The sequence below is a fragment of the Cephus cinctus genome, unplaced genomic scaffold (genome assembly GCF_000341935.2).
Source record: "Cephus cinctus unplaced genomic scaffold, Ccin1 Ccin1_scaffold1097, whole genome shotgun sequence".
In the NCBI taxonomy this organism is placed as follows: Eukaryota; Metazoa; Arthropoda; class Insecta; order Hymenoptera; family Cephidae; genus Cephus; species Cephus cinctus.
In genome coordinates, this window is record NW_014333609.1 from 18468 (window position 1) to 35116 (window position 16649).

The 16649-nt window shown below is 35.7% G+C and overlaps 3 protein-coding genes and 1 long non-coding RNA gene across 7 annotated transcripts; 3 read left to right on the forward strand and 1 right to left on the reverse strand.

Moving 5' to 3' along the window:
* The first annotated feature begins 46 nt into the window (after nucleotides 1-46).
* LOC107272026 (mitochondrial-processing peptidase subunit beta) lies at nucleotides 47-2837 on the forward strand. The gene is made up of 7 exons (XM_015748717.2): nucleotides 47-196; nucleotides 844-1062; nucleotides 1125-1510; nucleotides 1627-1820; nucleotides 1882-2051; nucleotides 2114-2368; nucleotides 2437-2837. The coding sequence occupies exons 1-7, from the start codon at nucleotides 128-130 to the stop codon at nucleotides 2575-2577; spliced, it is 1434 nt and encodes a 477-aa protein (XP_015604203.1). The 5' UTR covers nucleotides 47-127; the 3' UTR covers nucleotides 2578-2837.
* A 212-nt stretch (nucleotides 2838-3049) lies between these two features.
* Nucleotides 3050-12348, reverse strand: LOC107272027 (glutaredoxin-3). Of its 4 annotated transcripts, none has more exons than XM_025089307.1 (5): nucleotides 5905-5923; nucleotides 4801-4872; nucleotides 3804-4436; nucleotides 3331-3441; nucleotides 3050-3248 (listed from the first exon to the last, which is right to left on the reverse strand). In XM_025089307.1, the coding sequence occupies exons 2-5, from the start codon at nucleotides 4848-4850 to the stop codon at nucleotides 3065-3067; spliced, it is 978 nt and encodes a 325-aa protein (XP_024945075.1). In that variant the 5' UTR covers nucleotides 4851-4872; nucleotides 5905-5923; the 3' UTR covers nucleotides 3050-3064. The 4 variants fall into 4 exon arrangements, with proteins under 4 accessions (XP_024945075.1, XP_024945076.1, XP_024945074.1 ...); XM_025089308.1 differs by lacking the exon at nucleotides 5905-5923 and adding an exon at nucleotides 5253-5383; XM_025089306.1 differs by lacking the exon at nucleotides 5905-5923 and adding an exon at nucleotides 11961-12348 and having other exon boundaries at nucleotides 3065-3248.
* Nucleotides 5546-15946, forward strand: LOC107272025 (lymphocyte cytosolic protein 2). The gene is made up of 9 exons (XM_015748715.2): nucleotides 5546-5815; nucleotides 6390-6452; nucleotides 6790-6848; nucleotides 7888-8501; nucleotides 9087-9433; nucleotides 9669-9804; nucleotides 13655-13831; nucleotides 13975-14110; nucleotides 14444-15946. The coding sequence occupies exons 1-9, from the start codon at nucleotides 5735-5737 to the stop codon at nucleotides 14589-14591; spliced, it is 1761 nt and encodes a 586-aa protein (XP_015604201.1). The 5' UTR covers nucleotides 5546-5734; the 3' UTR covers nucleotides 14592-15946.
* On the forward strand, nucleotides 11313-11717 carry LOC112494997. The gene is made up of 2 exons (XR_003061109.1): nucleotides 11313-11444; nucleotides 11587-11717. It is a non-coding gene; the product is annotated as an uncharacterized LOC112494997 (long non-coding RNA).
* Nucleotides 15947-16649: the final 703 nt, after the last annotated feature.

A 16649-nucleotide genomic window follows, 5' to 3' on the forward strand; every position in this document is an offset into this window, starting at 1 on the left:
GAATTTTAAAAAATGTATGCACGGTAGTCTCTTGTTCTAGGGATTTTTTGTATTCTACGATTTTACACTAGGGCGGTAGTCGTGATAAGTTTGTTAGGTGCAAGAGTTCTGCTGCCTGATCATAAAAATGGCGACTCGTCTGCTGAGGATCAGTTCCGCACTGCGGACATATTCTGACAAAACCAGCCTGATTCAGGTAAAATGCCAATTATTTCTTTTATTTTCCCTGTTCTTTATATTCTCTTCTTTAATTTCAATATTTTTAATAAGGTATTACGACATATGCAAACTTTATCTTAGGTAGGACTAATTGTTACTACTTCAGTGGGTCCCTTACGTAATGAATTTAATTTATTGCATTTTCTATCCCAAAAGCGAAATTGCGTTAGATAGCTTGCACATTTTTGGATTTTAAAATATTTATATTATAGGATAATGCCTCACCCTTAAATAGATGTGATTGATACTTCTGTAACTATACTCCTCAAGTCTTCCTTAACCTTCTTCTATATCAGAAAATTGTCATATAGATGAAGCATAGTATAACTTCCTTGATATTAATCAAAGTAAACAGAGAAATCAGATATTTTTCAAGACAAAATGTATGATTTGTTATTTGTAAAGTATCAATGTAACATTTAAAAAACAAAGTATTTATAGAATGTCAATGATTGTACCTGTGATAAAATTTCAGAATACGACTCCTTTTCGAAGAGTTTATTGCCAAAAAACTGAACAGTCCACAACTAACTTCAAGAAGAAGTTGTATTCTGTAGTTTAGCTATACCTGCTATTGATTATTATAATGATTGACAAAACGAAACTGTTAATAAAACCTATTAGACTCGAAAGCAATGGAGATCTACTGCAGCTTCATTGAAACAAGCACTCATCAACCAGCCAGCAACCCGTGTCTCCACTTTGGACAGTGGTCTGCGTGTGGCTAGTGAGGATAGTGGATCTCCCACTGCAACTGTTGGTCTTTGGATTGATGCTGGTAGCCGATGTGAAGATGACAAGAATAACGGTGTTGCCCACTTTATGGAACATATGGCATTCAAAGTAAGTTTGAATCATCTTCCGTTGACTGGATAATAAAATAAATTCCATTATTCCTCTCACAGGGAACCGCCAAACGTTCCCAAACAGATCTCGAATTGGAAATTGAGAACATGGGCGCCCATTTAAATGCCTATACAAGTCGCGAACAGACCGTATTTTATGCCAAATGTCTTTCGCAAGACGTTCCCAAAGCTATCGAAATCCTTAGCGACATCATCCAAAACTCGAAATTGGGTGAGAGCGAAATCGAAAGAGAACGCGGTGTGATTCTAAGGGAAATGCAAGAAGTAGAAACAAATCTACAGGAAGTCGTGTTTGATCATCTCCATGCAACTGCATACCAAGGAACTCCACTAGGAAGAACAATTCTGGGACCTACTGAAAACATCAAGTCCATTTCTAGAGCTGACCTCGTCTCATACGTAAAGCATAACTATGGTCCTCCCAGGTAAATATAATTCATATCCACCTCAAGTGGATTAACATTTGTTATATCTAACAAGAGTTTTAAAACAAAGAATTTCTAGTACTATTTACAATTAATAAAATCTCACCCTCATGCAGGTTTGTTTTAGCCGGAGCTGGAGGTGTACAACACTCGCAGCTAGTAGAGTTAGCTGAAAAACACTTTGGTTCAATGAAGGGACCACAATATGATGAAATTCCACCTCTGCTAATCCCCTGCCGTTACACCGGCTCCGAAATTCGTGTTCGCGACGACACCATTCCTCTGGCGCACGTTGCCATCGCCGTAGAAGGTATATTAAAATATTTACACTATTGAAGAAATTTTTATCAATTTTCATAATGGTTTAAAAGGTGCCGGTTGGGCTGATGCGGACAACATTCCTCTTATGGTGGCCAATACTCTAATGGGTGCTTGGGATAGGAGCCAAGGTGGTGGCATGAATAATGCCAGCAACTTGGCCAGGGAGTCCGCCCAGAATGGGCTCTGTCATAGCTATCAAAGCTTCAATACGTGTTACAAGGTAACTATTTGCTCTAACATATAAGTTGTTTAGAAACAAAAAAAATCGTTAAATTTATTCAGGACACTGGTCTCTGGGGAATATATTTCGTATGTGACCCTATGCAATGCGAAGATTTCACACGAGAAGTCCAGCAGGAATGGTTGCGTCTCTGCACATCTGTTACGGAAAAGGAAGTGTCCCGCGCAAAAAATATTCTGAAAACAAATATGCTCCTCCAATTAGATGGCACAACCGCCATTTGCGAAGATATCGGTCGCCAGATGCTTTGCTATAATCGCCGTATTCCTCTTCACGAACTCGAAGCTAGGATAGATGTACGTAATCATATTATGTAATTGCAATCTCTAGAACTGTATATTTGATAACTAAATATATTTTACAGAGCGTAACAGCCAAGAACATCCATGACGTTGGCATGAAATACATTTATGATCATTGTCCGGTTGTGGCAGCTGTTGGTCCAGTTGAAAATCTTCCTGACTATGTCAACATTCGCAGTGGAATGTACTGGATTAGAGTGTAATCATCCCTCATGCACGAGTCGCCAACGAAATTCAAATTTTAGCAAAGAGTGCTGTGATAAAACTGTAAAGTCAATTGGCAATGTTTATGTTAGTCATTGGGATTTGTTCTACGAAAATGATATTCTCTGCATTGTACTTTTCATAGTAAAAAGGTGATAATGAAGAAAATGACTTTACAGTTTTATCCTATTGCAAAAGTAACATAGTCCTATGGTGTATATCATCTGTTGGAATAAAATGTAGTTGAAATACGCCAATACTTGTCGTTTTTTCAATGAGGCAGGATTCGAAGAATGTGAATTATAGAAACATTATCATGTCGGTATCAGTTGTCAAATGTTCATAACATACGTCATCAATGTAATTTACGTATCGATGGAATAAATAGAAATCGAGCTACCCAATATCAGTTTTCTTTTTAATTGAATAATCACGTGAATTTTTTTTCGGAACGGTGTACAAGATATACAATTATTATTTATTTCGTCAGGATTCTATATTAAATGTATATATTAATTCGCGACTGTCGTTGAGATCCTTGATTGTTTCAAAACCACCGACAAAATCACCATTTATATAAACTTGAGGGTAGGTTGGCCAATCTGCGTAAGACTTTAAAGCAATTCGTAATTCTTCATCCGTGAGAATGTCAAAAGTTTCATAATCAATGCTAAATGATAAAAATATAAAATTAAGAGAATAAATTGACAAAATTATACACTAAATTAAAATTTAGGAAGAAATGCATGTACTTCAAAGAATCAAATATTTCCATGATCTGTTCTGTGTAAACACATTTTGGATTGGTTTTTGTGCCTTTCATAATAATCACTATTTTACCCTTGTTGATGACTTCCTGGATTCTAGGAATAGCAGAGTAAATAATGGTCAGGATTAAGAAGTTCTTAAAACCGTTGCTAGTCCGTTCACATTAAGTTAATTTATTTTACAATTGAATTGAAATAAAAGAAGCATTACCACAAATATTTTAATAATATACATTAATTAGTAACTATAAAAAATAGGAAAGTGCCGATACAGATGAAGATTACTGCTTATTTCCTGTAAAGATAAATTTGATTTTTTCTAAAGTTCAATCCAATTTTTTAACCATATAAAAAGTTGATTGTATTATAAGAATTCCACGATGTAAATTGAATTTGTCATTGATAGCTATTATCCTTATTATTTAGAAGTTATAGAAAATGCAATATAGATAACTCACCTTTCGTCTACACTAGCCTTCTTAGGTAGCATGTCTTCAAGTTCACCAGCTTCACTCATTTCCTTGATAATGTCTAATCCTCCAACGAGTTCTCCATTGAGGTACAATTGAGGATAAGTGGGCCAGTTACTGAATTTCTTCAACCCTTCTCTTACATCATTGTCTTGCAAAATATCAAATGTTTGATAATCAGCCTTATAAGAATCCAATATAGAGACAATTGTTCTAGAGAAGCCACAACGTGGAGTTGCTGGGTTGCCTTTCATGAATAGCATACATGGTGCTTGATTTATTAGTCTCTTCAATCTGATCTCAATATTTTCCTTAGGCTTAGGGATGTCAATAGGTACAGAGTCCTTAGCAGTTAGCTGATGCTTGAGCTTCTGTGCTAAGACACTTGGATTGGCACCATCCACTCTATCAAGTACTTTGGAATTCCTGATTAGAAGAACTGTTGGAACGGCAGATATATTGAAGGCCAATGAAATTTCTGGTACATCCTCAGCAGCAATCTTTCCAAATCTTACACCTTTGTACTCTGCTACCTTTGTCATCTCTTCTAAAACTTCATTCATCTGGGTGCATTGATCAGCCCATGGTGCATAGAAGTGGATAACAGTCAGATCCGGAGACCTTACACGATAAGAATAAAGACTTCAGAACAACTGAGCACATACAATTAAAAAAAAATGCATGAAATCACTTAAACATATGAATTAAACTGGATTCTGTTATCTGAAAAAATCGTGTTAACTTCTAACTTCGTGACCTTATTGCAAGTCAATAGAGCGTATATTTTCAAATACATATAAGATATTAAATTTCGAAATATCAATTCAGTTACGTTAATATCATTCAAATTCTCAACAATTAATAACGAGAACTGTTGTCCTCCGAAAAAAAACTTTCAATACTTAAAACCGATATAAATTCTACGGAAACAGGTTAAAGCAATAAATTCTCCTACTACAGAAACTTGATGCAATTAATGACTTACTTGATGTATGAATTATATTCGTCTGCAGTAGCTAAGTTAGTGACAGCCATTCTGTCACCTTTCTCCTGCGTTCTGCCCACAAAAAAAGTAGTAGACATTAATTACCAACTATCAATAATCTTTACTTCACCGGCTGAAGTCTACGCGAACCCGGAGAATGCTCTTATGGAGGCAGCAGATCAAATATGAATATCGGAGCAGAACACGAGGCTACTTGGTCAAGATCCAATAGAACGTCGTATCCAACGGAATATTAGTAGGAAGTGGATTAGTACCATCCCAATAACGTACAATGAAGAGGTCCGTTAATTTTTTTATAAAAATTGATTAATTAAACAACAAAGTACATTCCAGTATATGGTAAGAATACAAAAACGTAAGTATATTTTTTAAAAAATATTCTGGCTCCGCTAACTGTTTCAGTATTTAATCACACACCCTATTTTCTCTACCTCAGAATTTTCGCATCTAATATCTCAGTGCTTTATCATATTCTATCTTTAATATGGTTTTTCTACAGGGGTTCCTCGTGGAACATATCCATCGCTGGCTGCTCTTGTTGAATGCAAATAAACCTCGATGAAGCATTTTAAAAGTTCCATCAACCAGTGCGCACCGCAGTGAACATGAAGTCTTGTAGTGGGAGTAGCACTGACCAGTTATAAGAATGGCCTTAATACGACAGGTGCCGGCAAAATTCCAAGGGAATATACCAATCCCCGTTAGAAAGCACTTTACGTCCCCAAGAACATGGCACTCGGAGTTTCCTCGAGTTAAGTGAATCGAGTGAGTGAGTAGCGACTACGGACTCAAGTGTAAGAGAGATAGAATAGAGGAAAAAAAGCGAGCTGTCACATTCCGCCCACAAAAAGGCACACAGATGCGCGCACGCACTGACGCGTGCGAGACTTTTTTTCGAACCTGAGTCAGGACCATGTCACAAATCTCACGAGAGGACATCTTCGAGGAGATTTCGAATTGGAGTACCAGTGACGTGCTTTCTTTGTTGCGAAAGGTGAGTAAACTCTGCCAACGCCTTCTCGTTATATATATTAATCTACACTGCACCGCTCCCAATTCTTATAATCCTACACTATTACGTACTGCAATTAATGTAAACATGCTTCGTTTACTATTTTAAGTTATAATAATTAATCCGTGGTCTAGATTGAAATCGTAAAGTTTTTATAATAAAATTATTAGAGGCTTAATCGACGATGAACTTATTTCTTGTTAAACTTGTCATGCGCGTCGTGACGTATACCGGAATCCAGAATTCCGGAAATTCTAAAGATTCTTGGATAAAGAATATGATATACTCTATTTCAATAATTAGAGATTACCGCACAACTTTCGTCTCTTATAATTTGCTATTGATATTTTCTATTTTAGTGTTTTTACAACAGTTTTTTTTTTTTAATAAACATTTGATTATTCGCACTTTTTATATTTTTAAAAACATAAAATTATATTTTACAAGGCTTATGCTTTACAAGTGAAAGTAAAGTAATGAGTAAACTAAAAAATATCAGTATCCGTTTCATTCATGCTCGTGTATCCTGTTGATTAAAATTCCCCTGATTTTGCAGAATGGACTGGATGAGTGTTGTGTTGCGGTGGCCAACCGACAGATTGACGGGGATGAGTTATTAGTAAGTAAAACATTATATCCAATGACGCTTCCATTTCATTTACCATTAGGTCTACAAACTAAACAGATCACCTGCCTCCGATTGTCTTGATCGTTATTCTTGTTATAATTATCACAAAGACTGAATCACTGCCTGCTAACGTACTTTCGTTTTAGTTCATCGTTTTCTTTCAATAGTTTTGCTTTCGTTATAGTATCACCAATGAAATTATAAACACTTTTATTTCAAAACATCTTCAACCGTGCAGTGTGTCCGTGCGTGTCCGAGCATTGATTAATTACAAATCAACCTTTTGTTCATGAACTATTTCTCATCAAATATATTTCCATTCTCGTAGCACTTGACCGAGAGTAAATTGACCCTGTGGAAAAAAGATCTGTCGCAGCCAACGAGACGGTAAGTGAAAGAAGTGAAAGAAGAAAAAAAGTAATGGACAATCTTCCCGTACAAGTCACAAATGCCAATAACAGTCTTTAGTATTTTACCTGAAATATCTCATTGGAAAGTTACTACTCGAACGTATTTATGCTAGTATGATGATTAATTCTCTTAAGATATTCTCTTGTGATATTTGTGTATCCTAACGGTCTTACTGATTATCGTGTTCAAATGTCACGTTTAACGTACACATACGAAATTAACATATGAGAGCCGGGTTCAAGGTTTCTTTCTTTCTCGATGTACTTCATTAGTATGAACATTTTTGGGTTCTTAACGAAATACACGATAGTGGGCTAATCATTAATATGTCAATTGGAGAATTTACATGAGCCAAATCATCCGGGTGCGTAGGAGTGTCATGTGTAATTTGAGTTAAGAATTTGAAAAACCACGTAATCGTTTCGCTTATCGCATGGACGTTTAGGACTTTATCATTTAATTTGTGACACATTTAAAATTGTCCGATGGTTTTTTTTTTTAATAGTGAACAGTTATATCGTAGCTTTGTAAAACTTTATTGTTCTGATCGCACTAAAACTTATATTATTTACAATTAAACGATGCCGAAGGAATAACGATGCTTAGTAAAGAAAAAAGTGAATTCGACCTCGATAAGACATATTTGCGTATAGAATATAATATTAAAAAAGTTATGGGTATCGATACAGCAAATCCTAGTCAAAGTATCAGCCGCATGCCTAAATGGTACGTGAAATATTGTAGAACCATCTCACGTACGTAAAATTTTCTTGCTGAAGGCCACGACCTTAGCCATTGTCACCTTTCGCAATAAGGCCCCGAGACAAATGCCTCTAACCTTAATGGTTTGTGATTCCCAATAAAATCATGATATACCTTCTCGTTATTTTTTTTATATTTAATTTTTCTTTTTTTCGGCAAATTAAAATTAAAACTCACTCAATGCAAATGAATATATTTAAAAAAAAAATACATGCGCAGTAAAGAAATTTACTCCTTTTTTTTTATCTTTCAGGACTCTTTGGGAATTCGTCAACGAACTTAATCAACATCCTGAGAAATTCGTTGTGGGGAAGAGCAACGAATCCCATACCGAGGAATCTCTAAGCGACACAGGTTCTTGGGATACAGAGTTTGACGATGATGACGACGATGACGTTCAATCCGAACAGAATACCATGGGTGTACAAAACGAAATAATTCCAAAGAGTATCAACTTCCGGGACAGTCTACTTAAATTTCAACAAAACGAAAAGGAACCTAACGAACAGTCGGGAGGACAACGTTCTTCAAGGAATAGCAACCATACCGTAGATGATAGCTTCTATGCAAATTGCGGGGATATAACGAATCATAAGGAAGAGAAAGACCACGAGAAGCAAAACACCTATGCGAATTACGATACGGACACAGATACCAAAATGAACAAATTACCTGAAAAAAACGTATCAAAGCTTCATTCCCGAATAGAGAACTCAATGGTGAAGCAATTGCAGGAACAATTTTCAATTAGAAATACTAAGAAACCAGAAGTGGGTCCAAAACCGGAGAAGATGCCGCGGGAGTCGTTCCTTCATAATGTTACAGCAAGGGCGCAGTCTGTCAACGAAGTTCAAAATTTAACACAAAGTAATTATATACAGGGTGGGGCATTTATCGTGACTAGGTCGATTTTTTCGGATATAAAGCTAAATATAGAAAAATGTTTCAGACAAGCTGTAGAGTTTCTAGAAGAACCGAAGATTCCGTTATTGAATTCCTTTCTGAGCTAAGGTCTTAAGACAATTCGAAGGTCGTTAGTGTACTTGTACTGTTAAACTTAAAATTGAATGCTCTTTTGATTTTCGGAAGAAAAATTGAATCATCTCACTGAAAAGATGAAAGATGATCTCCGAATTGTTTTAACGTCTGCACTCAGGAAGGGATTTAATAAATTCCGTCCCCCTTGAAACCCTACAACTTCTATCTGATTTTTGTATATCTGACTTCGTTTTGAAAAAAAAAACGACCTGGTCATTATAAATGTCCTACCCTGTATATATACGTATATAACGTTCATGCAATATTACACATTTAATTTTATGAAGAACAAAATCGAATATCCACCAACGGTGATAAATTCTTGTATAAATAATTGAAACGGACATCCCATTTAGTATCATTTATCATTTCCGTCGTACACAGCCTGAAGCATGCCATAACTTTAATTTACAGCAAAAATGAGCGTGCCACCACCACCAGAACCTAAACGGAATTTTAAAACACCTTCCAGTATAGATACAAAAACTCAATCGTATCCAAAGCCACCGAAAATCATACAGAATTTAGATCTACTAGCGAATGTACCATTGAAGACTGAAGAGAGTGACGACGATGCCGACTACGAACCCTTCGACGAAATAATTCAGCAACAGCAAATAAAATCAATGTCACGTGCCGGTAGTAAACAGTCGCTTATGAGTGGTCATCAAAGTTCTTTGGAGAGTGTTTATCGGCCATCCAGTATAAAAAGTTACGAAGAAGAGGAAGAGGACTATATATACGAATCGATAAGAGAGGCTGTGAGTATCATCATCGTATTAAAAACTAGGGATGTTTTTTTTAGAAAAATCATGATATGTCGCACATAAAGCACAGCCGAACGATGAAGCAGGACTAGATCTTCAGGGGCGATTATTCTATCGCTTTCGCCAAACCATTTATAACCGCAAGGCCATCATAGTCACTCATAATTAATTAATAATTCAATGTATGCTTTACAGTGGATTAATTTTTGAAAATTTGTTCTTTCTGCAGCCTGAAGATAATGGTTATTACCTGCAACCGATAACCAAGCCGCAAAAACCCCCGCCACCGTTACCCAACAAACCGTCCATTAAACCCACAACTCCGTCCCCAACGACGAATTTAACAAGACCTCAGAAAAACAACGGTTCGTACAATTTATTTATACTGTCTTATATACCATTTGTATTATACTTTTCATTAGTACAGTCGGCTCTGGTTATAGAGGCTCTCGGCATAATCACGTTTCCCTTGAGCTCTGGTTCTAAGCTGTCGCGCCTTAGAGGGGAAGGCCTCCCCCATTCATCCGTGTCTCTCAACGCGCATTACCCGACACTGTCGAATTCATATCGGTCTCTCGCTGATTATCACGCATCAGAACACCAGGTGCGCGATTATGCAGAGAGTCAACCGTAAAGCTATTTCAGTTCACTTTTGCTTTAGCGCGAAGTCAAGTTCAATCGTTGAATAAATTTAAATGTTTAATTTAACGGTCCAGTCGATACTCTCTAGATATGTTAACGAACTGTGTATTGCCAAGTGGAATGTTATTTTCTGAGAAAGTGGATGTGGTGCCACTGTAACTTATTACGCAAAGAGGATGTAAGCCCGGCCACGTTATAAAAAGGGAACATCAAAAACAGGTCTGTGAACCAAAATCGATGGAACAAAAAACATTGTAAAGTCCATTCACTTGTTGGGAACATATGCACCACAAATGGTACAGTCTGTATGACACTTTTAATTCCCAGGCAACCTGATGCATAGGAGCCAGTCACTTTTCAACGATGGTACTAAGAGTATCGTCAACGTGATTCGTCAACGATTTAACAAGTGGAAATATCGACGGGGAGCAAAAAACTGTTTCAAAGCAGAATGAAACGTCTTGAGTGACATTTGACAATCCGTTCACGAGTGGATTAAACGCGTGAATTAAAATTATCACACAGTTCAATGTCATAAGCTGCGCTGAATTGGCTTGTCAGAAATCCTCGTGATCTACTCCAAAAGCTTGCCCAGCCCAGCGTGTGAAACTGTTTTGACACAGGCGGAAATAAATTATGATGATAATACAAGGTCGGCCTTCGCGAAGTCTTTGACAAGAAACTATAGATTTCTATTTTGTTGCTCAGTCTATCAGAACCTCTCGGTCAGTTTGTCCTGCACCGGGACAAATTGTGGTCAGCCGGAAGCTGAGCAGGTGGATAATTGTCAAGAAAATTCGGGACACGAGAAAAATCATTGTCGAATGAATTTTTGTGGAATTTAAGAAACAATTCGAAGTGCTCCACATGGCCCAGTGAACGTACGACGGTTTCTTAAGACCTAAACGTATAAGGACAATTGAAAAGCTAATTTTGCACATTACTCAGACGGATTCCGGAAACCACAACGTTAAATTCGTTCCCACCTTTCCAAGCGAACTAGCTTGTTACATATTCCACCTATAAATGAAACTGCCGCAATTTCCTCTACGACGGTCAGTTCGCAAAATGAGTCAATTATAACGCATCACTTGTGAATATATGCGCGCGATAAAGAGAAAAAATGTTTGAAAAATTTAACGTGCGCTCCTGAAATTTCAAGGGGCATGTGAATGCTTTTCTTTGGGGTGAAAGTGGAGAATGAAGCGGAGCGATGGTATGTGTTGCTGCTTTTACTTAAGACTCGGTAGACAATTGCTGAGCGGTTTGGGAGTTCGTTTTGGTGATGAAGTGTCCGACATGATTGTCAGAATCAAGAGAGGACTCCTGAGGTGCTGTTATTCTCAACCACCTGAGCCACCAGGTATACTTGCGAATAATTCGCATGCAAAAATAAAATGATTCATATCTTAAATAAACATTGAAACACGAGTCCAACTAATATTGCGTGTATGCATAAAATTCTGTTGCTTAAAAAAATATATATATCAACATAAAATCTACAGATACCAAAAGAAATACCTCCAGCAGTATATAAATCACAAGCATACGTCTTATCGAGTATTATGCTTCATTTGTATGATATTGTATAAACAGAGAAGATATTCAGAAAATTAAATGAACTGTTTATAAGAAATTGGAGAGCATGAAATATTTATGAGTGAATCTACAAACATACGGTAAACAATTATTCATAGAAGAAGGTACCATGACAACTATATCGTGAAAAAAAATAAAATAAAATAAAAAAAGACTTAACATTTTAAAAGATCTATAACGGGGTTATCCGAGTATGTATCATTTAGTAATATTTTCTGATCCTACGAAATGATATTTTCCTTTTTCTTTTTCTAAATATACAAAGGAAAGAGAAACTTGCCCATCGTTGCTTTGTAAATTTCGAATAAGAAAATTCAGCATCTTCCAATATCTTCGACAAAGCCAATTAAGGAATCCTGAGCATGTAGTCTTTTTTTCCTAATACTTCCAGTGACAAGTACACTTCGGTCAAGTCGAACAGGCGTTAAGTGTAGTACTAAAATTTCTTGTATATATGGATTCTGGGAAATGACAACACGATATTTTTAACCGTTTCGTGGGATTATTTGCCCCATGCCGAGGGACCCACCGGATCGTTGCTGCGCTGTTTCTCCCAATAACACGTCCCTGCATTCGAAAAGCGTTTCAGTCTTGTTTCAAAAACCATACCGATCTCCACGTCGGTTCCGCTCTGTTTGTGCTCGAACTTTGAACAATTTTTTTCTTCCAATTTTTGAATCCGGTTTCAAACTCTTGGCATCCAGTAATCCTTGAGGTTTCATTTGAACGCATATCCGTGTTAACAGCTGCTCCCCATTGCATGGAGTTTCATTTATTTTCTTTAGTTCGCAATTTTGAGTTGGACATTAAAAAAACTTGTTTTTATCATCGACTGTGAGCTAAATTCCACGTGCCGTGTACCGTCTATGACTCAAAGATTTGATTGGTAACGGACGGCGGTAATTTTCCAGTGTCTAATTCCACGACGCGACAACCATATAAAATCAATATTAAAAAAAAGAGGACAATTTGTAGTTCAGAAAGAATATAACCATGACTGACGACATACTCCTGCATATTTCTCTATCGAATGTTTAAGATTAATATTTGTACGTTGCCTTTCGATTGCCTTAATAATATATACAGTAGAAATGGCTACTCTTGTGGGTAATCTTAAAAGAAACGTATCTTTAAATACTGCACTTCGTCAACAGGCTAGTCTGTCTGAATGTTTAACACAGGCTACACTTACGCAGGCTCGACTTAATCTGGCAAGTTAGTATCCGTCTAGTATATTAACGGCGTAAGAGGCGTCGTGAATAGTATTTCATCTATGCCACGATTCTCTACGCACTGTAATAATGGTTGTATTGTATTAACCCGGCGTTTACATACCTATTTTTAGATTCCTACTGTTACACACTCCTGTAAATTCGCACCAGTGATTTTCAACAGATTATATGTACCATTCAAATTGATCAATTATAATTTTCTACCAGTGTTTTTTAAAGTTTGAAATTTTTCAATTTCAATGGTAATAACAACAATGACGAAATAACATTATTCATAGGCGCAGTCCGGTCTATTTCTTCGAAATATACGGAGGAAAAGAGTATCCGTGATAAGAATTAGCGACAATGTGTAATTAATGTATAATACCTCTTATCAGCGATGATTCGCTACTGGACTTCCTGGAAGAATATGTCCAAGATGACAAATATATCCTGGAAACGTGACAAATATATCCTGGAAACGTGACAAATATATCCTTGAAGGGCCGTAAGACGTTATAACGTCTTGAAGATGATGTCTGTTATATAGGGGGTGTATCTTCTGACATGAAAAACTTTTTGCCATATCGATTTTTAAAATTTCGAAAAAATTCCCACTGGCCATCTAAGGGTCGATACGTCTAAAATACTTATTCAGAAGCAATGGATCTCCCAAAGACCCTTTTATATATTATTTTTTTTTAACCGCAATATATTGCATTTCATATCCAGAATCACCACAGTTTGAATCTTCTGTTCACAGAACGTTCTCCAGATAAAAAGTCTGCTACTCTACCACATTCTGGAAGTAACACGTCTCTGGCGACTGATAGAGCCACCAGACCACTGCCGCCACGTCCGGATAGACAATCGTCGTTCTTGGAACAACCGTGGTTTCATAATGTAACACGACAAGAGGCAAATGCACTTATTCGAGAAGGTACGTCTAATGTATTTCATTTTGCAAAGTTCAATTACTGCACTAATAAATTATGTATAATATTTTCGACTTTGCTGAGTATAGGTTATAGCAGATAGTTGTGCTATAATAATAAAGTATTTTTTTTCTTGATACAATTTCAGCGCCTGATGGACACCCAACCGATGGATATTTTCTGATAAGACCATCTTCGTCCAATCCTAATAATCCTTTGACTTTGGTGATTTGGTACAAGGATAAAGTGTACAATGTACCTGTACGAAAAAGAGATGATAACAGGTAAGGTCGTGTTCAATTGTATATTATTGCACTATAATTATTAGTATTTAAATGATGGGTGAGTCTTACGCATACAATAACATGGTAATATATGGTGCGTAATTGCTCTCGCGATAAACATGATGATTGCTTGGTAAAGAATGTGAGTCATGTACAAAGCGTCATTTATTTCTATAACTTTAATCAGAGTATGGGACTTTGGTAGTAGTACCGATAAAAGTATAATAAATTGTTTATCAGAGATAATTGACTATGTACTCTGATCACCATGAATAAGTATACGCTGTACCATAACCAAAGAAGAATTTAATGATTGTCAACATTTTCAATCAGGTATGCACTGGGATCTTATAAGGAGAAGGAAGAATCTTTCCTGACTGTGGAGGAAATCGTGTCGTCTTATACACGAAATGAGTTGTTACTTAGCACGGGTGGCGTAATAGCTGGAAGTACCAAATTAACGAACACACCGCCAAAGTAACATCAGACGAATGGACTGCCCTTTTTTTTTAATGGTTAAAAACAAAGCTTCACACGAGTAGGTATTGCAACCAGTGAAGCAATACCGCCCAAAGAAAATCAATTTTAATTAAGATCGACGTGCTGGTCGTAAGACTAATTTGAAAGAGTATGAAACATGTTTTTAAACTAAGTAACAAGTACATGTACGTATATAATGTACCGAGAATAGGATTTTGAAAAGACGTTGTGCCTGTGACATTTAAAACTATCATCGAGATGATTCTCATTAGTATTTAATTTAGTTAACCATATCTATCTTTTGAATGCATACGAATTAGTCGCGAATATTACTTTTAATGAGCTCGTTTAGTTAGTCATTTAAGTAATACCATTAAATTATTCGCATAAACAATATCCAAAAGAATCTGATTATGTTATAATAATTGTTACGATTATCAAAAATGAAATTTTTAGAGAATTTCCTTTGCTGCTATATTTCTCAGACGATCATTAGGATCTTGTAAAACGTAATGCAATTGTGTCTTTAAATGGGAATGTACGCCATAAGGTTTTTCAAAAATTTCGAAAGTCTCCAGCAATACATCGCTTTCACATTATTGACAAGCTGCCTACAAAATCCAACGGATATAAGAACATTTTTATGAATCTGAATAATTTGTATTCTACTAGACTAAGTTTAAATTAAATATTCCTATGTTTTCTAGAAATTCATATTAGTGATATTTCATTTTAGAAGTCATTAATCAAAACTACTGTTACGTATGTCAATTCCTCAATTCAATCGTTTGGGCGTGACTTTCTTTTAACTAATCCGATACGAGTGCCTATATGTAGCAACTATAGACATATAAATATAGACCTTTATTTATGTACATCTTTTAAGTAAAAACTATCGCAGGGATAAGATTTGGTGTTTCACGATGATGAAAAAACTCATTTATTTGAGATACTCTCTATATTTTTTATACGTTGGATTACCTTGTGATATCTGCTTTGTACGTAAGCGACAAACTGGGACAATTACGGTATTGTGACTATTTTTATTGTATACGTAGGTATGTATACATGTATGAATATATATTTTATATATATATAATATATATTAAGGAGACAGTGCACCCACGCTGCATGAGAATTATACAAGTTTAGCAAGTATTATATAAGACGTCCTAATTAAAAAGGGCAATTATTTTGCGGATTCATACGTAAGATTTGTTAATCTCACTGATTACTTTGAAAATTCGCTGAAGGCGGATTGCGTAACAATTACGAAGATAATATGCGCTATGATTAAATTTATGAAGGGTTTTATAAATTTTTTTGTAGAAAATAAAGAGAAATATTTGTTTGTAATTTGTTTCAATTGTTTAATGTGATAAATATGCATTAGAAAAATTATGAATTAATCCTGTACACAGATGAATTGAGGAATGTAATGAAATTATGTAAGTATAATTACAATCGTTTACATACATTGCAAATATTTGAGAACTAATGTAATAATTGGGATATTATTGATAATACAAATACACAAAATTAATAAGTATCAATTTGAAAGTAAAGTGAAACTGTTAAACGAACTTTGTATCATGAAATCTCAGATGGAACGATATAATGATGATTAAAATCTCGCACATGATGCATATAAGATAATGGGTAACCTTATTTTTCAACCAACATTCAAGTATCATACAGCTGTATGCTCAGCTGTATATTATCACATTAGATGAGTACTAGTGATTAGCGGTTATAGATAAAGGAAAAAGAAAATGTTGTCCGCCAGTGGAAAGATCTAACTAATCAATTTTTTTTAATTGTTCTCATCCAGAATCGTTACTTACCTTATTCTCTGTGAACTGTTCACATGTGTTGTGCCTAAACCTAATATAACTTAATAAGGCTTCTTTTCGCGTTATTTATTTATCACATTATTAAAATGTATGTGTATTAATTTTCTTAGCGTATCTTTACACGGAATTAATGAATTTAGTGTCAATGGGAAATATTATGTGGTGAATGTGAAATGAGCTTAAAAAGTCTTCTTATTACGTTTTAG